This window comes from Hemicordylus capensis, chromosome 1 (assembly GCF_027244095.1).
Source record: "Hemicordylus capensis ecotype Gifberg chromosome 1, rHemCap1.1.pri, whole genome shotgun sequence".
NCBI classification, from domain to species: domain Eukaryota; kingdom Metazoa; phylum Chordata; class Lepidosauria; order Squamata; family Cordylidae; genus Hemicordylus; species Hemicordylus capensis.
The window spans coordinates 384915117-384939486 of NC_069657.1; the positions used below are offsets into that span (position 1 = coordinate 384915117).

The following is a 24370-nucleotide window of genomic DNA, read 5'->3' on the forward strand; positions in this document are numbered from 1 at the left end:
TGATGCTGTTTCTCTTTTTAAAAGAATGTTGAAGTTTGGAGGAATTCTTTAAAAGATTATTATTAACCTTTAAAAAACATTGTTAATGTAAAGGGCTGCCCCAGTTACATATGAATGGGAGACTACATGCATGAGCAATGTAAGATATTCCCTTTAGGAGATGGAGCTACTCTGGGAAGAGCACCTGCATGTGTACATGCAGAAGATTCCAAGTTCCCTCCCTGGCATCTCCAGGATAGGGCTGAGAAAGACTCCTAGGTGCAACCTGGGAGAAGCCGATGCCAGTCTCTGTAGACAATACTGAGCTAGATGGATCAATGATCTGACTTGGTATATGGCAGCTGCCTATGTTCCTTTGTTTCTAATGCTAAATCCTGCTAAAAATCAGTGGGATTTGCGCAACTACTTTAATTGGATTCAGGTGAATGCAAAGATATGACATTCCAATGTTATTCCTTTGCAAAACAATTCCAATAATTAATAAATAGATTTTAGTTTCCCACAAAATTTGCACTGACATTCCTACTGCTCTTACCCCCATTCCTGACTTTGATTGCAGGAAATATTCCATTTTTTACATGACTAGAAGTTAATAACCATTAGCATAGGTGATTTAGAGCAGCCTCAACATGACCCCTGCCACATGCACATCACTCTTGTGTGTGGTGGTGGTGCTGCTCTATATTGTTGCCTGTGGAAATTATGTGTCAGGAAACCTCCATCCTGTTTGCAAAGTTGCTTAAAGAACCCTTAATTATAAAACTGTCTGAATTTAAAATACTATATGATTAATAATTACTTACAAGTATTTTAGGTTGATCTTGGAAGAATCTTTTTGTTTGCTTGTTAAAGCATATCAAACAACCAACACGAAATAAAGCTCCCTCCATTCACAAATGGTTCCTGAAAAGGAATGATCTGTAGAGTCCTTGCTTAGTCACTAGATGGCAGTTGCTGATTTTGATATGGTTTTTTTGCCATTGCAGCATGCAAGTTTTCACCCTCGTAAATTCAAATGATCTTTCTTAATGAGAATAAATATCTGAGTCAGACATTGGTGGCTCTCTGAATTGTTGCTATTCGATCTCAATAGAATCAGCATGATTGGCAAGATGTCATTAAGAAAACTGAAGGATTTGACAGCAAAGATGAAGCAGATGAATTTGACAAAATATAATATGACGGGATTTTTTTGTAATTGAAAAAAAGGGATCAGAGGTCTTGAAAATAGATGTACACATCTTAATGTTGATGCCAGTATGGAAATCCAGCAGATGATAAATTTTGGTTTTTGGAGATCTGGGAGATTCGGACCCATCTCTAGAGTATAGGTGAAATACCTAGAATCTGGAATAAACTTGAAAAGGCCAAAATGGCTTTGGTGTCCCCAGATACATCTAGCCCAAGGCTGCACAACCTTGGCCCTCCTGTAGATGTTGGATTACAACTCTCATTATCCTTTACTATTGGCCACTGTGGCTAGGGATTATGGGAGTTATAGTAAAAAAAAAAAAAAAAAACCACAACAAAAAACCGGCTGAAGTTGTGCAGCCCTGCAGTCTAGCCCCTTCATATACCTCATTATACAGTTAGATCTTCATTTTGGAAATTTAGTTTGAACTATGTTTTTGAATATCGCGCCCCCCCCCCACCACCACGACTACCACCACTGCTTATGTTTCAGACATCCTGGAAAACTGACCGAAATTTATTTGAAGGCATTTGCTTCTGCATTAGCTGTATTACATAGGAACATAGGAACATACAAAACTGCCATATACTGAGTCAGACCATTGGTCTATCTAGCTCAGTATTGTCTTCACAGACTGGCAGCGGCTTCTCCAAGGTTGCAGGCAGGAATCTCTCTCAGCCCTATCTTGGAGATGCCAGGGAGGGAACTTGGAACCTTCTGCTCTTCCCAGAGCGGCTTCATCCCCTGAGGGGAATATCTTGCAGTGCTCACACATCAAGTCTCCCATTCATATGCAACCAGGGCAGACCCTGCTTAGCTATGGGGATAAGTCATGCTTGCTACCACAAGACCAGCTCTCCTCTCCTTACATCTTGGTGTAAACAACGTGATCTTTTTTCTCATTTGTATCTGACTTAACACAGTATAAAATCAAGATACATAGCAGAAAACCAGCTTTTTCACAAGCTGCAAAGCCCCCTTTCTACCCCCCAAAAAATCAAAACAGAAGTAACTTAGTTTAACTGTTTGATTACATAAGTATATATATTAATATTATTGCTGTTAAACTTTAGAACTTCTTGAAGGCTCCTTGAGACTTTGATATCTACAAAGGAGACCTGAGAGATCAATGTCTAATTTTAACCAGACAGAAGAAACTGTCTTCAATTAGAAATGCCATCTTTTATGTGCCTTATTATTTAATAATAATTTCTTTTATGTTGGAATTGGTTAGTATGGGTATTATAAAATTAAACAATGTAGCCAATCCAGTGTTTTCCTCTTTGGCTGAACTCAAAGGGGAAAATTCCATCATCCACAAATGAGATTTTTAGATATTGTAAACTGAATTAATCTTTTTAGGGACATTCTAGGAGTTATCTCAAAAGCAAAGCAAATTTGTATGTAGGAGGTCATTGTCTTGTTTTTCTTCAAGTTGTTCTTTCATCTTTTCAATAGATGGATAGATTTGGAAAAATTAAGAGGCAAGATGTTCTCTTTGGGAAGATCAAGTCATGGAAAAGATTTGGGAGTAAAAGTAAACTTTTCTAACCTATAATCAAAACAAATAATTAGTTCCCCACACAAATTCTAATAAAGCTCCTGATGGTATATTTTAGGTATTTTAGCTCAAGGCTATATGTACTCAGACTGAATTAGTATTTTTCAGTCCCTGGCTTTTTAATAGCCTCATGGGTCAATTATAACTTTCAAATTTGTAGATCTATTAACTTGTATAGGATTCTACAGCAGGTGATTAGAAACTCCTTTCCAACATTCCTACAAGTCATCAACTTCTATTGCACATTATAACCATGAAGCTATAGAACATAGCATGATTTGAAGCCCACATTTTGAGGACTCGTCTACTGTATCTAGGAACCATTATTTGTAATATCTTCGAAGCAAACTGAAGATATTACAAAGGTTTTCTGAAGGACAATGTACCATGAGGGAAGCTTCATGTTATACTGTGGTTTTGGTTGTGTGGGCACTAGGGCTTGTATTGGCTCAGCTTTGGTTGGATCCAATACAAGACTAGTTCTTTGCCAATCTTATATGCAAACTGGCAAGGAACCAGCATGGCTCAGTTTAAGGTCTGTGTGGTTTTGAGGCTGGATGACTTGAATGATTATCAGAAAACTCCTGTGGTTTAAGGCACATGACTTTGTAGCTTCTGGCATACAGTAATTATATGGCTAGTATCACAATGTTTGGCTGAGTTCCCTTGTCAGTGGATCAAATACTCATTTGGGGCAGGTTTATCTTGGAAGTAGAGGCTTTTTAACATTATGAAAGGAAGAAATAAGCACCCTCTGAATTCCAGGAGTGTAGATATATTTTATTATATTTAAAAAATTATATGCTGCCTCTTAAATACAAATCCTTTCAGGATGGCTAACAATAAAAATCGTTCACACAATAAAAACAAACTAAATAAGGTTGAAATGCATTAGATTTAAACTATAGCAGTAGATTAAAATGAAATTCAGCAATTGTTTGATAAGGTCTGGGAAAATGAAAAGGTCTTTGCCTGGCATCAAGGACATGGAGGTAGGCAATAGGGGAGCCTTCCGGTGTGGAGGTGGTGGAGTACCATAGCTAAACAAACTTTGACTGGTCATTGCCTGCCAAACTTCAGAAGGTGAGGACAAGCAGAGAAGGCTCTCCAACAAAGACCTTAATATGAGCAGGTACCAGTGGAAGGAGGTTGTCCTTAAGAGACCAAGGTCCCATGCCACATAGGGTTATCAAGGTCCACAGAGTGCTAGCACTTTGAATTATGTATGAAATGGACTGGCAGCTGGTGGAGGTGTTTCAAAACTAGTGAGATATGTCTGCGAGGGCCTGTCCAATAAGAGTATTATGAACTAAATGAAGTTGCCAGATAGATGAGCTTTATCGCCATTGTTCTGTTGCTGGTTTTTTATTGCTTTCTCTCCCCACTTTCCTAGGAGGCTGGGAATGATTGCCATGTTAAATATTCTCCTTATAGCATTCACTTCAGAAACAATGCTGCAAGCTAGCCTGTGTTTTCTTCTTAGCATGAAAGATTTGGCCTTTTGCATACAATGTGGAAAGCCCCTTCATTAATGTTGATTGTTTACATTTTTAACATTAATTTGAAGTGTCAGCTTATAAACATTAGAGTATTTGGGTTCAGCCTAATTCTTACAAGTTTGTGGTTTTATAATCATTTCCTAGTTATGAATTCCAGAAGAGTAATTACGTTAGCCCACTGCAACAAGATGTACTGTCGTGTCAGGCTTGGCTATTGTCAAGTGGGGGGGTGAGGCAGTCAGAGCCAGCACAAGGAGGTTCCAGAGCAGTCTCTTAATTGTTCAGACCAGCAAGAAAGCGACCCTTAAAGCCTTTAATTACATCTTTGACCTTGGTGGGTGCTTTATGTAAGCAGCACACATGAGGGAGGATCTAGATCTAAGACTGTGGGGGGTGGGATAGGGAGGTTTTCGGCCTTCTCTTGCTGTTGTGCTGATCCAGATGAGGCACTCCTTTCCACAGATGCTGTTTACCCTGCGGGAAAGCTCCCATTGGAGCCAATGGAAAACTTTTTTACAAAGCAAGGAGTGTGTCCAAAAAGCATAGCAGGGTCGATTACATGATTAAAATCATGTCTAATGTGGCCCTATCTACATGTTAACTTTCTTGAGCAGAGTTATTTAAAACTGCCCTGCATTATACGAATCCCCTTTGGCAAAGTAAGATGTTGTATGGTCCTTAAGAGTGCTGCCCTTTGGAATTAGTAGCCACTGGGAACAGTCAGCACTGGCGTGGAAAAGCTCCATGCTGGGTAGAATAATCTGGCAATAACCACCATCAAATATTATAAGAACATAAGAAATAAGAAAGGCCCTGCTGGATCAGGCCCAAGGTCTATCTAGTCCAGTATTCTGCTTCCATCAGATGATGATGATGATGACATTTATATTCCATTCTTCCTCCAAGGAGCCCAGAGCAGTATACTACATAAGCATATACTGACAGAAGTGACTGACCCAGAGTCACCCAGCTAGTCTCATGGCTGAATGGGGATTTAAACTCAGGACTCCCCGGTCCTAGTCCAGCACTCTAGTACTGCTACTCCCCTGCAACTGGTATTTAGAGGCATTTTTAGAGACAGGAGGTAGCCTATAACCCTCAGACAAGTAGCAATTGAAAGACATGTCCTCCATGAATTTATCTAAGCCCCTCTTAAAGTCATCTGGGCTGTCACTACATCATGTGAAAGAGAATTCTATAGGTTGGTTATGCATTGTGTGAAAAAGTACTTCCTTTTGTTGGTCCTACATTTCTTGGCAATCAGTTTCATGGGATGACCCCTGGTCCTAGTGTTAGGAGAGAGGTAGAAAAAAATTGTCTCTATCCAATTTCTCCATGCCATGCATGATTTTATAGACCTCTATCATGTCTCTCTGCAGTCTTTTTTTCTAAAGTAAGAAGCCCCAGATGTTGTAGCCTTGCCTCATAAGGAAGGTGCTCTAGGCCCATGATCATCTTGTTTGCCCTCTTCTGCACCTTATCCAGTTCTACAGTGTCCTTCTTAAAATATGGTGACCAAAACTGCATGCAATACTCCCAAGTGTGGTGGCACCATAGTTTTGTATATAAGGGCATTAAAATATTTTGCAGGGTTTTCCCCTCAAACCCCTTCCTAATGATCCCTAGCATAGAATTGGCCTTTTTCACAGCAGCCACACATTGAGTCGATACATTCAAAGAACTGTCCACCACGATCCCAAGATCCCGATCCTGGTCAGTCACTGACAGCTCAGAACTGGTCTTGTGGTAGCAAGCATGACTTGTCCCCTTAGCTAAACAGGGTCTGCCTTTGTTTCAGGGGCGTATCTAGGGTAGGGCAGGCAGGGCACCACTTGAAGGGGGCGGCATTTTAATTTTTTTTTTAAAAAAAATGGCCACCAAAAACAAAATGGCCACCGTGCATGCTCAAATGGCCTCTGTGAGGCCCTAGGCCATGCCAGGCCTCGCAGAGGCCATTTGAGCATGCTCAGTGGCCATTTTGTTTTTAGTGACTAATATATAGATATAGATAGATATACCACCGCACATGCTCAGATTGTCCCTGCGAGGCCCTAGAGGTCAGCAGGGGGAGGGGGAACCTTTGCAGACCCCCCCATGGCAATTTGAAACCACCCGAAGGGGTTACAGGTTAAAAAAATGTAAAAATCTAGCCGGCCCAACACAGAGCATCTGTGCGCTCTTGGGGGCCAGCAGTTACCTCTTCCCCCCCGCCTTCTGCCCCAGTCTCTGCTTCCTGACCACAGCCCAGCCACCTCTCCTCCCCCACCACCACTTCTGCCCCCCCCACTTTCTCCGCCCCCCCGGGCCTTGCCTCCATGGCCAGGGCTGCCACCGCCACTTGCCTCTGCAGCCAGGCCGGGCCAGCCACCTCTGACCTGCCGCGGCAGCAACCAATCCTCCTGTGTGCACCTCAACCAATCAGGCATCACTGCCACCCAGCCAATCAGCTGGGCGCTGGGACGCACATTCCAAGGCACACCCAGGAGAATTAAATATATAGATTAATAGCAATAGCAATAGCACTTATATTTTATATACCGCTCTATAGCCGGAGCTCTCTAAGCGGTTTACAATGATTTAGCATATTGCCCCCAACATTCTGGGTACTCATTTTACCGACCTCGGAAGGATGGAAGGCTGAGTTAACCTTGAGCCCCTGGTCAGGATCGAATTTGTAACCTTCTGGTTACAGGGCGGCAGTTTTACCACTGCGCCACCAGGGGCTCTTGTAATATAATATAATATTACAGTGATTTATAATATAATATAAGTCACTGCACACATATTCAGATTGGCACTATGTACAGAGAATCAGGGCTTGTGAATACTGAGCTGAAGCTTATGAGCTAGGATTGTATTCATTTGCTCTTACTTTGCTTCTTGTGATAAGTGAGTTAAATGTGATGTCTTAATAATATGGCTATTAATGGTGAGTTTGTCTTTGAATCAGTGTGAAATCCTTAGTATTAAGGCCCACTGGGAGTTTCTTGCTCTCTTTCTCTCATTTTAACTGTCGTTCTGAAATACTAGAATATATTCCAAGCAGTGACACAGTTTTACTCTGCATATCTTTTAATTATTTTCAGAATGTCTGGGGAAAGCCAAATTCTCCATTTATTTTTAAAACTTATGTAATAGTGATGCTACAATGCATAGTAGGGAATTAGACAGGCACTTCTGTTTAGTTTCCCAAGTACACCTCCACATATTATTTGGGTATTTCATCAGCCCCAGCATACTGAAATTTGTAGTTTTCCAGCATTTTTTGGTCTGGCTACGTCCACTGCTAAATAGTTTTTGAAATATTAAAAGATTAACAAGCTTGACTTGTATTTTTCAGCTGATATTATGGTAAGGTTGTCTGAAAGATGGGTGTCAGATATTTGGACAGGGGGCACAATTTCAGTGCTTGCCCTAGGTGCTATTTTCCCTAGATATGCCTCTGCTTGGTTGCATGTGAAAGGGAGACTAGAAAGAAGTGTGAGCACTGTAGAGGTTCCCCTTAGGGGATGGAGCCGCTCTGGGAAGAACAGAAGGTTCCAAGTTCCCTCCCTGGCATCTCCAAGATAGGGCTGAGAGACCCCTGCCTGCAACCTTGGAGAAGCCACTGCCAGTCTGTGTAGATAATCTTGAGCTAGATAGATGAATGATCTGACTCAGTACAGTATATGGCAGCTTCCTATGTCCCTAAGATCCTATCAGCATATATGTGAAGTTGTTGTGGTTTTTTTAACCCCAATGTGCATCACTTTACACTTGTTAACACTGAATCGCATTTGCCATCTCGTTGCCCGCTCCGCCAGTTCAGAGAGTTCCTTTTGGAGCTGCAGTGCTCACAATCTCTTTTGGAGTCCACTACCCTAAATAGTTTGGTATCATCTGTCAATTTGGCCACCTCACTGCTTACCCCAACTTCTAGATCATTTTTGAACAAATTAAAGAGTACCAATCCCTGAGGGACCCCACTTTTTATTTCCCTCCATTTCAACAACTGTCCATTTATACCTACCCTCTGTTTCCTGTTCTTCAACCAGTTACCAATCCATACATGAACCTGTCCCCTTCTCCCATGATTGCTAAGTTTTCTCAGAGTATTTGATAAGAGCCAGCGTGGTGTAGTGGTTAGAGTGCTGAACTAGGACCGGGGAGACCTGAGTTCAAATCCCCATTCAACCATGATACTAGCTGGGTGACTCTGGGCCAGTCACTTCTGACTCAGCCTAACCTACTTCACAGGGTTGTTGTGAGGAGAAACTCAAGTATGTAGTACACCGCTCTGGGCTCCTTGGAGGAAAAGCGGGATATACAGTGGGTATAGGAAATAATCACCCCCTTTGATAGACCTTAAATTCTGGTTCCCTTACATCCTGAAATGAAAACACAAAGAAAATTCCCTTCACCAGCTGTACTTATCCAATGCAACCTAAAACATCCAACTGAAAAACATCACAATTACAGTCCAGAAAAAGTGTCAGAAATAAAAAACAAGAATTACTGAGATTGAAAAAGGATCACCCCCGCAATGTCAATATTTTGTTGAACCACCTTTTGCTTTAATAACAGCCTTGAGTCTGTTGGGATACTTCTCTATCAACCTTGCACATCTAGACGGAGCAATATTTGCCCTCTCCTCCATACTGAACTGTTCAAGTTCGGTCACATTGGATGGTAGGTGTTGGTGGACTGCTATCCTCCCTGGATCCGGTCGGCCCTCCAAACTGGATGGAAGAGCAAGGAGGAAACTGGTAAGAGAGGTTACCAAGAGGCCAATGGCCACTCTGAAGGAGTTAAAGGACTTCATGGCAAAGAGTGGTTGTTCTGTGCATGTGACAACAATTTCACGAGCGCTCCACAGATGTGGCTTGTTCGGGAGGGTCGCAAGGAGAAAGCCACTTCTCAAGAAAGGCCACATTAAAGCTCGTTTGAGCTTTGCCAAAAGGCACCTTGAAGATTCTGATGCCAAATGGAAAAAGGTCTTATGGTCAGATGAGACCAAGATTGAACTATTTGGCCTCAACACCAAACAGTACACCTGGCGTAAATCCAACGCAGCTCACCATCCACAACACACCATACCTACAGTGAAGCATGGAGGTGGCAGCATCCTGTTGTGGGGGTGTTTCTCTGCCTCTGGGACTGGGGCTCTCGTTAGGGTAGAAGGAAAAATGGATGGGGCAAAATACTGTCAGATTCTGGAAGAAAACCTGCTACCCTCTGCCAGACAGTTGAGGATGGGCAGAAGATTCACCTTTCAACATGACAATGATCCGAAGCACACAGCAAAATTGACCACACAGTGGCTGAAGGAGAAAAAAGTGAACGTCCTCATGTGGCCCAGTCAGAGCCAAGACCTAAATCCCATAGAAAATCTGTGGAGAGATTTGAAGATAGCAGTCCACCAACACCTACCATCCAATGTGACCGAACTTGAACAGTTCTGTATGGAGGAGTGGGCAAATATTGCTCCGTCTAGATGTGCAAGGTTGATAGAGAAGTATCCCAACAGACTCAAGGCTGTTATTAAAGCAAAAGGTGGTTCAACAAAATATTGACATGGGGGGGGGTGATCCTTTTTCAATCTCAGTAATTCTTGTTTTTTGTTTCTGACACTTTTTCTGGACTGTAATTGTGATGTTTTTCGGTTGGATGTTATAGGTTGCATTGGATAAGTACAGCTGGTGAAGGGAATTTTCTTTGTGTTTTCATTTCAGGATGTAAGGGAACCAGAATTTAAGGTCTATCAAAGGGGGTGATTCTTTCCTATACCCACTGTAAATGTAGTAGTAGTAGTAGTAGTCGTAACAATAACAATAACAACAACAACAACAATAATAATAATAATGTGTTGAATGCTTTTTGAAAGTCCTTTATGGCAGCATTGAGGGTAAAACACCTCACAAAGGCTACTTCAAACCACTTTGTGTTTAGTCAGTGTGGCTCAAGGAGGACTTTCACATAGAGGTGTGCAAAAAACTGGAAAACCCTGTGTGGCTCGAACTGAACTGGACTCAAGATTTGATTTTGTGCACATTCGAGCCGGACCCAGTTGATTTGTAATTTGAACTGGTTCATCCTGGCTTAAGGGGGGTGGGTGCAGTGAATTGTTTTTTTTAAAAAAATGAATGACCCCTGCTGACTAGGGATGTGCATGGAACCATGGAGGCGTGGTCCGGCACTGGGAGGAGTGTGTCTTTAAGGGCGGGGAGGAGTAGTACTTACCCCCTGCTGCTCTTCCACCTCCGGCGCTGGACTTTTCTAGAACGTTCTTGGGGCGGCAGAGTTCCTCCCTGCTGCCCCTGCCCCCGTCGTTGTCTTCCAAGTTAACAAGCAGAAAAAGCTGGCACCATGCATGCGTCCGTCACAGCGCGTATGCCTGTTGTCGCCCCTGGCGTGCACGCGCCACATACATCATTGTGTACTACCCCCCACCCTTAAAGACATACTCCCCCCCATCAGACCGCCAGACGGGCCGAATTCCAGAACGGTCCGGAGGCCTTTTGCATGGCCCTGGACCAGTCTGTGCACACCTCTACTGCTGACAGCTGTGGCAGCCTCGAAGGTGCTGAGGCGGCCACAGGATGTCTCTGGTGGGCTCCCCTCCCCCCCCCAGGCCTCCCCCTGAGTCTCCCCAGGCCAGTTCAGTCTATTTTGGCCTTCTGTGCTCTTGTGGCAGCCATTTTTGGGCCACTGCACATGTGCACTGGCCATTTGTGTGACCTGGATCAAGCAAATGGCCAGTGTGTATGTGCGGTGGACCTAAAAATGGCTACTGCACATGCACTGAAGGCCAAACAAGCCCAGAGATAGTCCAGTGGGGGGAGAGGAAGCCACCAGAGGACACCCCCACAACAGTCATTCATTTAAAAAAACAATTTTGCTGCTCCCCACCACCCTTGAGCCAGGCATGAACTGGCCCAGCTGGTTCTGCTTGACCTCAAGCTTGTCATGAGGTCAAGCCTTTGAGCCGAGCTGGTTCAACGTTGAGCCAGCTTGCACACCCCTATTTCACATACATTTTTGATAGAAAATGCTTTTTGAATGAAGTTGATTATTGCCTAGGGAAGTTTATTCCACAATACGCCACCTAATCTCTGAGGTGCCTTTTCACTTTCTAGTTGTAGATGTCTGGAAATACTTGTCTTTTTAAACCCTTGATGGATTGTACATCTATCAGTATTAGCTTTGGCTGACATTCTGTTTTGTTTTCTTGTTTTGTGTCTTTATAACAAAGTGAACACAAATGTCTGCATTTTTTCCTAAAACAAAACACACATACCCCCACACACATACACAAATAAAGGAAAAGAACGAATTTTAATTGAAAACTTAATGAATCAGAAACTGGCACAAAATGTAGTAATGGGAGAAATTTAGTCTCTTTCCATTGTCCTGTTTGGAGCCCTGAATAGTTGTTTGGCTATTTTTAAACAATTCAAAGTGGCTCCAGTGGTAAATTCAGGCTAAATTTGGAATTTTTATAGCCTGTCATTTGTTCCATGGTGAGTAGATGGATCTCAAGCAACTAATGTATGTCAATCAATCAAAATAGGCTCTAGTTTTATTATAGGAGCCACACATGGGTCTTTCCCAGTTCTCCTTTCAAAATATATTTTACATGTCTATGTCAAGTTACCTGGTAAAGGTGGTAAAATTCAGACTTCACTAAGGACAAAAAGAGAAACTGCACTGGTCCCATAGCTGTGATCACATTATAAGTTGCTGCATTTGGTCCAGAATGCTAGGGGTGTGCACGGAACCGCCAACTGCGGTCCGGCACTAGGGTGGTGGGGTCCCTTTAAGAGCAGCGGGAGGGTTTACTTACCCCTCCCGCCGCTTTCCCGCTCTGGTGCCCGTAATCCGTAGAGTAATTGGGGCGGCAGGACACCCCCCTGCCACCCCTTCCCCGACGTTGCTTGAAATCCCAGGAGTCCTTTGCACGTGCGCGCACATCACAGAGACGTGTCCTGCCGCCCCAATTACTCTACGGATTACGGGCGCCAGAGGGGCCCCCTACCCGAACCGGTCTGGAGGCTATTTTAATGGCCTCCAGACCGGTCCGGGCCCATCCCTAAAGAATGCTGCTAGGATGCTTGTGGGAGCAAGTCATTTCATGAGTATTACACCCACCCTGCGGCAGCTTCACTGGTTACCAGTCTGCTTCCGGGCTAGATTCAAGGTGCTGGTCTTAACCTTTAAAGCCCTACATGGCTTGGGACCGGGGTACCTTTCGGACCACATTTGCCCATATGAACCTGCCAGGACCTTCCGCTTGGCAACACAGGCCCTGCTCATGGCCCCTTGACTTTGGAATACCCTTCCAGGAGAGCTTTTCCATGCTCCCTCCCTTAGTGTTTTTAAGAAACAACTGAAAATGCAACTTTTTAGAGAGACTGTTTAATATCTTATCCACTGCTTTAATCTGGTAAGTTTCTTAGTGTTTAGCTTTTTACTGATAAGTTTTAATTTTAGTTTTAAAACTTGTTATTTTAATTGTCTTTTCTTTTAACTTTTTAAACTTAATAATTTTTATACTATATTGTATCTATTTTATTAATATCGTAAGCTGCCCCAAGCACTAGTGCACTGAAGAGGCATGGTATAAATATTTTAAATAAATAAATTTGGATTCCAGCAAGGGCTCTAGTGACTCCACAGACTTTCAATTACAGTTTGTTTGTTTTTTAAAATCAGGTTTCTAGTTCTTATTGTTGGATCGAATACTTTAAAAAATAAATGTGATTTTAAAAGATGAGGCTGTCTGGAAGACATGCCAGTGTTTTTTCCCCCAGTTATAAAGCCTTCAAGAAATCTAAATTGCTCTGAAGTTTGTTTGTGTGGTGTACCTAAAGTTATATGCCCACCATACATGTTACAGGATGCAGTGGGCAACTTTTAAAAACTAATATCTGTAGTAGCCCTCACTCGGCATGTAAAGGTGGTTAGATCTTTATAATACAAGGAAGTGCTCAAAGAGTGATGATCAACTGAAAAAAAAAAAATCTTTGTGAATATCTTTTGATATCTGTGTACACACTGTTTGCCAAATGCCATATTCTCTTTCTGAACATTGACTTATCTTTATTTTTTGTAGGAAGATGTTGCTATGAAATCAGAAGAGCATGCAAATAAAATTCAGTGGCTTGAACAGACCATACAAGATCTGAAAACAAAAATTGCAGAACTCGAGAATCAGTTTCCAGGAACAGAGGTGCCGGTTTCCAGTAGAGGTCAGTGGAATGAGAGCAGACAGCCAAATTGTGAAGCACTCTCTAATACAGCTCTTCAAGAACATGAATTGTGTGCCCTGTCTAAAACTATAACTGTAAAATCAGTACAGACTTCACCAACAGAAGATTGTTTAACACACACAATGCCTTCAGCCAACACACTGCCACAAGTATCTCCCCACCTCAAAGGGGATCCAAGTCAAGGGCCAACTCAGCCATTGCCAATACTTGAGCCACAAGCCACCTTTTGCTCTGAAATATCTTTAGTTCTGTCACCAAAACGGATTTCAGTACAGCTGGATGCTGCTGAAGAAAAACTAACTATGTTGCAGCCTTCAGGACCTGATACTAATTCATCATCGTCTTTATTTCAAGAGGAATCTGTATCAACAGCTCCCTACCCACCTCTAAGTACTCAGAATATTACTAGCAATGAATATTCCCCTTCTGTGTCCTCTCACCCCAATTCTGTCTTTCTCCCTGGACTGTCTGGCACAGGAATGTCTACTTCCCTGCCTGGAGCAGGTGACACATTTTTAACCTCATCCTCCTATAATTCAGGTGTACTGTCTCCATCATCCCTACCTGCCTCAGGATATCCCCAGACTTCACCTGGCACAATGCTGCCTCCTGCCCCACCATTGCCTGCTGAAGGTATTCCACCACCACCTCCTCTGCCTGGAATGGACATGCCACCTCCTGCCCCTCCTTCGTCTTTTGAAAGCATCCCTCCTCCACCTCCTTTGCCCAGAGCTGAAATGCCCACAGGTATTCCACCTGCACCACCTCTTTCTGGAATGGCAGTGCCACCCCCTCCACCTTTGCCAGGGGCAGTGATTCCTCCTGCACCACCCCTGCCTGGCGTGGGTATTGTGCCATCTCCCCAGGCTCTTTCTTCAGTGGGAATGCCACCTGCTCCCCCTCCTTTGCCAGACATGGGAGTTCCACCACCTTTGCCAGAAGCAACTATTTCCACACTGCATCCTTTGCCAGGCATGGGAGTACCACCCCCTCCTCCGCCTCTTCCAGGAATGGGAGTTCCACCTCCCCCACCTTTGCCAAGCATGGGAGTGCCACCCCCTCCGCCACCTCTTCCAGGAATGGGCGTGCCACCTCCCCCACCTTTGCCAAGCATGGGGGCACCTCCCCTTCCACCTCCTTTACCAGGAATGGGAGTTCCACCTCCCCCACCTTTGCCTGGCATGGGAGTGCCACCCCCTCCACCACCTCTACCAGGAATGGGAGTGCCACCTCCCCCACCTTTGCCAGGTGCAGGAGCTCCTCCTCCTCCTCCCCCACCTTTGCCTGGTATGGCTGTGCCACCTCCCCCACCTGTTAGCCTTCCACATGTTTCTGGGTTTCTTCCCCCTCCCTTGCCAACTGGTTTGTTTGTAATGGGAATGAACCAGGAGAAAGGGAGCAGGAAACATGCAATAGAACCTTCTCGACCAATGAAGCCTCTTTACTGGACAAGAATTCAACTTCATAATAAAAGGTAACATACATATTGGAAATGTTGGGTTTATTGGTATCAAGATTTTAAAATTAGGTTGTGTTAAACTGCATTAGAACTAAATAACAACATTAAACATGGCACTGTTCTTTGTTCTTTCTGAGAGAGTATAAACTAGGAGCCATGTTTTATAATACGCAGTTTTTAGAACTGGCTTTTATGCATTTCTGAAATAGTGTTAGGAAGAAGTGTTTTTCTGTGTGAGTTTAAAGGTAAATATTACTAGGTGGCAATGGTACTGAACACCGATATTTTCCAGTATTTCCCATCTGTATTACGTTCTTTTTGTGATTTAAATGTAACTCTATCACTTTTGGAATGTTTTAATATAAGTTGCACCTTCTCAAGAAGCATTCAAAGATGGTTCATTCAGCAGCCAGTTCACACATGTGGCAATGCAACCAAATTCCCTCATCATGATCGTCATATGGCTTGCTACTATGCCCATGTGGAGCTAATCTCTTGTGAACTGAAATCCCATGTGTGTCTGGCTACATAGGATTACAGTAATTCCTGTGATCTTAGCAACTCTTTAAAAAAAAGTATAAGTAAAGTGGTAGGAAATTATCCAATACCATGTATGCAAATACTTTAATTTACACTGGTCATGGGCATGAAAACCACATTACAGGAATTTTGTGGTGATGGTACATGTCGGAATCAAAATTATGGCTTTAAGATAAACTCTGAGTTGCCTTTCACAGCACTTTGAAACACAAAATCCCTGCTCCTATCAGTGGAGAAAGAGATGGGGAGAAGAATATATGCGTACAGCAGGGAAGTCTAAGATCAAGTGACACTGAGCCTTTGTCTCCCTCAGTGCTTGTGTGGCAGATCTGGAGGCCATCAGAGAGTGGGCCCTAAACTGAAAACAAGTTCTGTGTTCTAAGTCCTCATGATCCCAGCCTTTGCATGTCATGGCACTTGACTTGGCATGCAGCTTTATGACTTGGCATTTCAGCTTTATCCTGAAAACTAAGGGAAGCTAAATTGACCTGAAGGAATGAATGGGCAGCATGTGTTAGAAGAAGAAAGAAAAGAGTTTTAGTTTGTGGTAGTTCAGATATCACCTTCCTCCATTTTAATTTGGCAAAATGATACATCCATATACTTAGGCAGAGCTAATTGTGGGTACCTATAGCCCCTGCCCTTCTCTTACCAGACTAGTTCCAATAACAGTTTTGGAAAATAATATTATAAAAGTGGGGAAGTCAGGTGGAGAGAGGTGAGTTGGCTAAGACCATTTGGACATATCAGATGTGCATTTACCACGTCAGAAGCCCACAGCTTCTCTTTCAGTGCTCTGTTCAGTCTTAGTATTTTACTGGGATTCACAAGAACTGCACACTTTGCACGTGAATTTGCATGCATGGTAGTGCTGAAGCTTCTGAGGCTGTAAGTGCATGTCCCAAAGTGAGTCAGAGGTAGGAACTAAACACAGCCAGTAGCAAAACTCTCCTCATTCCACCATCTGTAAAACTTGTATTTATAAAACTTAAGCATTAATAATCCAGTAGTTTTATGGGATGAACTCTGCTTTCTAAATTCTAACCCTACACTTGAACACAGTGGCTCAGTGCTAAAGGGAAGCTGATGTTATGACCAGTTAGTGACCTGACCCTCCACAACCCACCCACATACAAGGTATCTGGACTGGAGGATATTTTCTAGTGACTTCAGGTTACCAGAAACTCCTTGTAGGCTAAATCAGGAGACAATGCTTGATTATAAAAGGAGAGGTGCAGTACTTAAGCCTGCCTGAAAGTAATGCCCTCTGCTGTAGGTTGTCTGCTCACAAATCCATAATGTCAGCAATTGGTCAAAGTGGAGGGCAATGCACATACTTAGACACACACTATGTTATTACTTACACATGTTCTTTCCACATGAAAACAGGTTCCAGGGCTGAGGCCTGTCAAGAAAAGATCAACACAGAGAACTATTTAGGAATGTTGGAGTAGCTGTGCGGGGGATGTCATAGCCTGTAATGTGGGAAGAAAAGGCTCTTATAATGTGCTGTCATCTCTGTGTGTGGCATTGGGGTAGAGTTGTTTTCAAAATGTTCACTTGGACTTTTTGGAAAACTAAATGGAGGTTCTATATGTGATTTCTGCTCTGTCCACTACTGTGCACATGAATTCCTTTCCTCACTTCTCTTATCATCTGACATGCTCACCCATAACAAATCCCTCTTTCTCATGGAAAAAGAGCTAGTTAGCTCAGACTATGCTGCTAGCACTTGTTTTTAAGAGAAAAGGAGGAGAGATATTACTAGAATTCTAGGGAATCAAGATAGAATATGCAAATCTTTCCTCTCAGTGCAAATCTATTTCAAACATGGACCAATGAGAGCATGGCTGCCACACTTAATGACAAATTTAGATCTCTTTCCAACAGTTTTGGTTAGCTGACATTGCCTTGGGTTAGCTTTGTTATGTTTTGCAAAAAAAAATTTCTTTTTACTACTCAATTGACTTACCTCCTTCACTTACTCAGACAAATATGGAACTTTCAAGTAACTATTTTCCAGGCAATCTTATCTTTTCTTGTGTGATGAAGCATATGCATCTATACATGCACATGGACATCTACAAAAGTAGCTTTTTTTTTTTTTGCTGTGCAGAAAGTTTACAAAATGTGTGCAAAATAGAAGTGTTTTTGTTTTTTTGTTTTGTTTTTACAGTCCTTTTTAATTAGAAAAAACTGAATGCTACTTTAAGTAGCACAAGTTAATATTCATTATCAGCCTTCATTTCACCATTTTGTGATTATTTAGTCTGACATTGCCCTACATAGGTCTTTTGCTTAACTTTAGAGATTCTAATGCTTCACTTGTGTGGGAAAAAATTGAAGAGCCTTCCATAGATTATCATGAATTCGAAGAACTGTTTTCTAAAACAGCTGTTAAAGAGAGGAAGAAACCCATTTCAGACACCATCACAAAGACAAAGAATAAACAAGTGAGTACACTCGAGAGATATTTATTTCTGTGGCAAGAAACTGTTGGCCATATCTGTAGATCTGTCTGCAAGTGGCGCAGGGCTATGTATTTTAGAGGTTTTGTTTGTTTGTTTTTTTGTTTTGGTCAGTTTCTATACCACGCTTCCAAAAATGGCTCAGGACGGTTGGATTTATTATATGGGATATATTTAAAACAAGAAAGAAGAGGAAAAGGTTATGAGGCTATTCTGCAGGCCAAAACATAGTGCTGAGTTCAATGTGTAGGCTGCTTCAGGTATCAATGAAAATGACAGAGATGGACAACCATATAATTTGAGTCAACTATTGATATGAACAGTGGTAATTTAAAAGATTGCTTTTAAAGTAATGAAAGGGAACAATGTATACATAATATTTACTACAGAGATTAAGCTTTTAATTATGAAAGTCATTCAGGCATTAGTACATATCACTTCATAATGTAGACACCTCTAGAAGCAGTATCTGCAAGATGAGTTATCCCTGCCAGCTTAATACCAGCCATCACATGTGAACATGGAGATAGGAACATAGGAATCTGCCATATACTGAGTCAGACCATTGGTCTCTCTATCTCAATATTGTCTACACAAACTGGCAGTGGCTTCTCCAAGGTTGAAGGCAGGAATCTCTCTCAACCCTATCTTGGAGATGCCAAAGAGGGAATTTGGAACCTAGATGGTCTTCCCAGAGTGGCTCCATCCCCTAAGGGGAATATCTTACAGTGCTCACATGTAGTCTTCCATTCAAATTCAACCAGGGCAGATCCTGCTTAGCTAAGGGGACAAGTCATGCTTGCTACCACAAGACCTGCTCTCCTCTCAATATCTCCTCTCAGATATTCCATATTAGCACAGTCTCTTCTCAAATGATGAAGCTGGCATGAAATATTTCTTCACCAGGTGTGGGGATGACGCTATAGCTTGTATCAGATCTTACAGCCTCAACAAAAGTAAATCCTCATATAATTGGCATTTCCAGTGGTCTCCTGGTGGTGGAAGTGATGTGTGCAGTCACTATGGGGATTTGAAGCCATTGGTTTGCTTCAGACATTCATCCTACTACCTGGATGGGGGGAGTCCTTTGCTTCTTTGGAATTCTGAGAAGAGTAGGGGTGGGCAGAAGAGGCTCTGGGACTTGGTTGGCTTACTGTTCTATGTGTTTTCACAGAGGGAGAAGGAGCCGCCACTGTCTCACATGAACCCATCCTTTTCAGCAATTGCAATTATCTTTTTAATTAAGCCACTGGCTAATTTGCTGAGGTGTAACAGTCAATGTCACCTGATTAGGAAAAGGCAGCTGCTGATGGAGCAAGCAATGAGTTTTTTCCACTTTCAGTTGATGCTGACTTGATTGGAGTGAATCTTGGTTTAATGCCAAAGAGGCAATTAGTGTGTAAGGCTTGCCCTGAAACATCTTTAGCTGTAAGATTGCATATCTGTGCTAACAAATGCAGACTATATTCTCCATGGTTTGATTTCCTTTCTGTTCATGATGCTGCCTTATACTAAAGCAGACGGTCTAACCTATAGCAGTGAGTTTTCCAAGGTCTCAGGCATTTTCCAACTCTTCTACCTAACATCCTTTTTGGAATACCTCATTCTCCAGTGAAGATGCCTGGGCTTGAACCTGGGACCTTTTGCATGTGTTTCTAACCTCCTTACAAAGACCATTTGAATCTTAGGGAAACTTCAAGGGTTCTGCTTAGCATCAGTGTTGGTATTGTCCATGTCTTTCGCAATTTGATTATATAATAATCCTAACTGGAATACAATGCTGCATTGTGTTTAGAAAAACGGATTTAATGTGGTGGTTCAAGCAAATTGCAAGTTACTAAGCACTATTATGAGACTGGGACAGTTCACACAATGTAAACCATAGTTTATCTGTTGGGAATCCAACTGAATTCACACACTCTGTCCTATGCCCTATCCAAGATATCCTGGCTTGTTTGACAACTGTCTCATCCTGGCATGTAAACTAGAGTTAAACCACAGTTTTCCAGCTCTGTGTGAGCCATGGAGCTGTGGTTTCACAAGCCAGGATGTAAACATCGTGATTCCATACTTGAGTCTGGAGGTAAGAGAACGGGAGGAAGGAGTGTGGCTTGGTTAGTGTTCCCAACTGAAGAAAGCATGGGTTTTTCCCCCATTATGTGGCTGAGTGTCTGCTATGAACTTATCCTGAAGAGGAATTAATTTGGCATATTGTAGGATCATTACTATTTAAGCTTTCATCACTAGAATAGCAGTTGTTTTCAATATGTTTCATTGAACAAATAAATCTATTTTTAAGAAGTGTTTTGAAACTGGCTTTTTAAAATATAGAATTCCATCTATTATGACAATTGATGTATCCATTAAATAAACTTCTGATATCGGCATAACTTGCACTGCACATCAACTTATACTGAAGGCAGTGTTGCTTTCCATATTGAATAGCTTTATGGTTTGGGGGAAGAACCACCCAAGTTTCTCCTGTCTTCAACTGTAGCCCTTGCCAGACTACTTGCGATCAAATAGCTCTCTATTTAAAAAAATAAAAAAATAGAGAGAGTGTCTGCTCAGTGAAATTTGACTTGTCTTAACATATCATGAGATTTAGCAATGCAGACCTCTGTAAACAATAAAATAATGGCTACTAAATTATGTTTGGCAAACAGTATTTAAATAGGCAGACTGTAGTTGTGGTTAAACATTAGTAGATGTGGTTTTTAATGACTGACAATGTTCATTTTCTTTGCAATGTTAAGCATCTTATTATGCTATTTTAAAAGAATATTTTTTAAAAGTGGAACTGGATACTATTAAAGGTCTCCAAAAGGACAATTTTTTTTTTGCAAAATAAACATATCTAGTATTCAAAAGAATTTAGCTGAAGAATATGAACATATGAAGATCAAGGGCCCACATGGCCAAGTCCTGTCTGCTGTGACTGGCAATAGCTCACCAAGGTTTCATGGCAGGGTTTCACCCCATCCTTTATCATCAGTCTTGCTACCTGAGAGCTGATTTTTAAATATGGAGATAGTAGAGACTGAACTTAGGACCTTTGTTTGCTTGCTTATCATATTTATATACCACCTGACATATGTATCTCTAGGCCGTATATATAATTCAAAACACAACAAATACAAAGCAGCAAAAACAAAACAACTTCACAGAATAAACGAGTTAAAACAATGTCATGGGATAAAAACAATTAAACAGTTTAAAATTAATTTCGCTTAAAAGCCTGAGAAAACAGGTGTGTCTTGTGAGGGGTCTTCCTAAATGAAACCAGAGATGGAGATGCTCTTATTTTGACAGGGAGCATATTCCAAAGCCCTGTAGCAGCCACAGAGAAGGCCCAGTCCCATGTCACCACCAAACGAACTAGTGGCAACAGTAACTGGAGCTCCTCAGATGATCTTAATAGGCAGCAGGGTTCAGGACAAAGAAGTCACTTTCTTAAGTACCCTCGACCCAAGCTGTTCAGGGCTTTATAGGTTATAACTAGCACTTTCATATCTGAAAAATATCGGCAGCCAGTGCCGTTCAGTTCTTTTAAAATCTGTATTATATGATCCCTTTGGGTTGTCCCAGAGACCAGTCTGGCTGCCACATTCTGTACCGATTGTAGTTTCCAGACTACATACAAAGGCAGCCCCATGTAGAATGCATTACAGTAGTCAAACCTGGAGGTTACCAGCATGTGCACCACTGGGAAATGGGATAGCTAATGTATCAGCCAAAGCTGATAAAAAGCCAGGGTGCCAGCATATGTACCACTATTTTAAGGTGCAGTGGGAAAATGCTTGACTAACAAGCAGAAAGTTGCCGGTTCGAATCCCTGCTGGTACTATATTAGGCAGCAGTGATATAGGAAGATGCTGAAAGGCATCATCTCATACTGCACAGGAGGAGGCAATGGCAAACCCGTCCTGTATTCTACCAAAAGAAAACCTGGCTCTGTAGGTGCCAGGAGTCAAAATTGACTTGATGGCACACTTTACCTTACCTCCAGAAATAGGTATAACTGATATATTAGCCAAAGCTGATAAAAAGTGCTGCTGGCTACTGCCTCAACCTGAGAAATCAGAGAGAATTCTAGATCCAGGAGCACTCCCCAATTATGTACCTGATCTTTCAGGGGGAGTGTAACCCCATTCAGAACAGGCAGATCTAAACCATCTCTCAGGTCCCAAGCCTCCACAGTCAGTACCTCAGTCTTATCTGGATTCAACTTCAGTTTGTTATCCCTCATCCAGCGCATTACTGCTTCCAGGTAGGCATTTGAGGAAGTTATTCCATTTCCTGAGGAGGTCAATATGAAGAAATTGATCTGGGTGCCATCAGCATATTGATAACATGCTGCACCAAGCCTCCTGATGATCTCTCCCAGAGGTTTCATGTAGATGTTAAAGAGCATTGGAGACAGTATGGAGCCTTTTGGAACTTCATACCTTAGTTCTCGTTTTGCAGAGCAGCAATCTCCAAGTGACATCCTCTGGAATCAACTCAAGTGGTAGGAATGGAACCACTGTAAAACAGTGCCACCTCAGGCAACCCAGAAGGATACCATGGTTGCTGGTATTTAAAGCCACTGAGAGATCCACAAGGATCAGCACAGTCACATTACCTCTGTCAGTATCTCAACCCCATAGCCTGCTTGAAAGCTAATTTGAAATTAGTCTCAATGTGTATCATCCAAAACTGCCTGGAGCTGAGAGGCAACTACCTGCTCAATCACCTTGCCCAATGATGGAATATGGGAAACAGGTCTGTAATTAGCTAACTCCAAGGGATCCAATGCAGGTTTATTCAAGAATGGACTAATAATAGCCTTCTTAAGACAAGAAGGCCTCCGGCCCTCCCTCAGAACAGCATTTATAATATTTACCAGACCTTCTCTGATAATACAGTTTCCAGATGAAATAAGCCAAGTTGGTCTACGGTCAAAAGAACAGGTTGTAGGATTCATAGTCCAAAGCAGTTTGCCCACATCCTTAGGAGTCACAAGCTGAAAGTGATCCAATCTAGTTCTATAAGAGGAGTTGCTAGACACATCTATAATAGACTGTGCAGTAACTGTGGAATGCAGCTTAGCCCAAATACGAGAGATTTTATCCGCAAAAAGATAATTGAAGATGTTGCAATGAGTGACTGATGGTTTCAATTTCAAATTCAAGGGGGAGAGGGGTAGCCCCTTACCAACCCTAGAAAACTCTACTCAGTGTGAATTTGCAGAAGCAATGCAGGCAGTAAAGAATCGCTTTGCTGCCCACATTGCCAGAGCACAGATCTTCAAATGTGCTCTGTGTTGCAACCTGTTAGATTCATGTTGCGTCTTCCTCCACTTGTGCTCTAGTCATCTACCAATCCGCTTCAGCTCCCGTAGTTCTTTTGAATACCATGGGGCTAATTTTGAAGTAGGTTGGACAGGATGCTTAGGAGCAATTGTGTCTTCTGCTCTAGTGAGTTCATTATTCCATGTTTGCACCAGAGCATCATCAGAATCACTAGCAGAGCCAACTCTAAACCCTTCCCACGTTTATTGGAATCCTATTGAATCCAATAACCTTCTCAGGCGGATCAGCCTAATAGGTCCTTAACCCCTGTAGAGGTGGGTTGTGGTTGCAAGTCCCACATTAACCAGATGGTGGTCCGTCCATGACAATGGGAAGATGACAGGAATCCCCACCAATGGGGATCAGTGCAAAAGACCAAATTGAGCATCTGACCAGCATCATGTCTCAGTCCAGAGACCAATTGGGGTAGGCCATAGTTGTCATGGCTGCTATGAACTCCTGAGCTGCTCCTGACAACCTGGTGCTGAAATGAACACTGAATCCCCCCACCGCCAGCAACCTGGGCAACTTCCATGTAAACTCTGCAACAAGATTCATCAGATCAATTATTATTTTCCGTGTAATAATACACATACTTGAAAAATACCAAAGTGTTATTGTAAATGTTACATTGTGATGGGAAAGATAAGTTCAAATGTTGTCGAATCATAATATTCTAATGACATCATTGAAATTGGGACTTTACACAGTTAATTACATGAATAGGTAAGTATATATCCTGTTCTGCAACAGTGTTAAGCAGTATATTCAAGTGTTGTCAGGCATGGAAAGAACCAACTAGATTTGCTTTTGTGTCTGTAGAACATATCATTTGTGTCAAATCTGTATTAGAGTCCAGGAAGTCCAGCTTCCTCACACACAATAATAATGCAATATATGTCATTTTGCTTGAATTGCATTGCAAGAATGATTCTAGTTTATTTTGTAATTTGTGTGGGTTTAGTAAATAACATGGGATTGTAAAAGAATAATAAGAGCACCCACTGCCCCCTCCATTGAGCCCAGCAGCTGTGTTGCTGCTGCGCTTGAGGCGAATTACCCAGGTGCCC

The 24370-nt window shown here is 42.3% G+C and overlaps 1 protein-coding gene across 2 annotated transcripts in view; it reads left to right on the forward strand.

Annotated features, from left to right (window-relative positions):
• The window catches only part of FMN2 (formin 2), a 293915-nt gene that overhangs the window by 80234 nt on the left and 189311 nt on the right, over positions 1 to 24370 (forward strand). For both annotated transcript variants that reach the window (XM_053300841.1, XM_053300851.1), the window contains 2 exons: positions 13344 to 14974; positions 17808 to 17952. In XM_053300841.1, the coding sequence (XP_053156816.1) occupies positions 13344 to 14974; positions 17808 to 17952 (1776 nt within the window). The remainder of the gene's footprint in view (positions 1 to 13343; positions 14975 to 17807; positions 17953 to 24370) is intronic.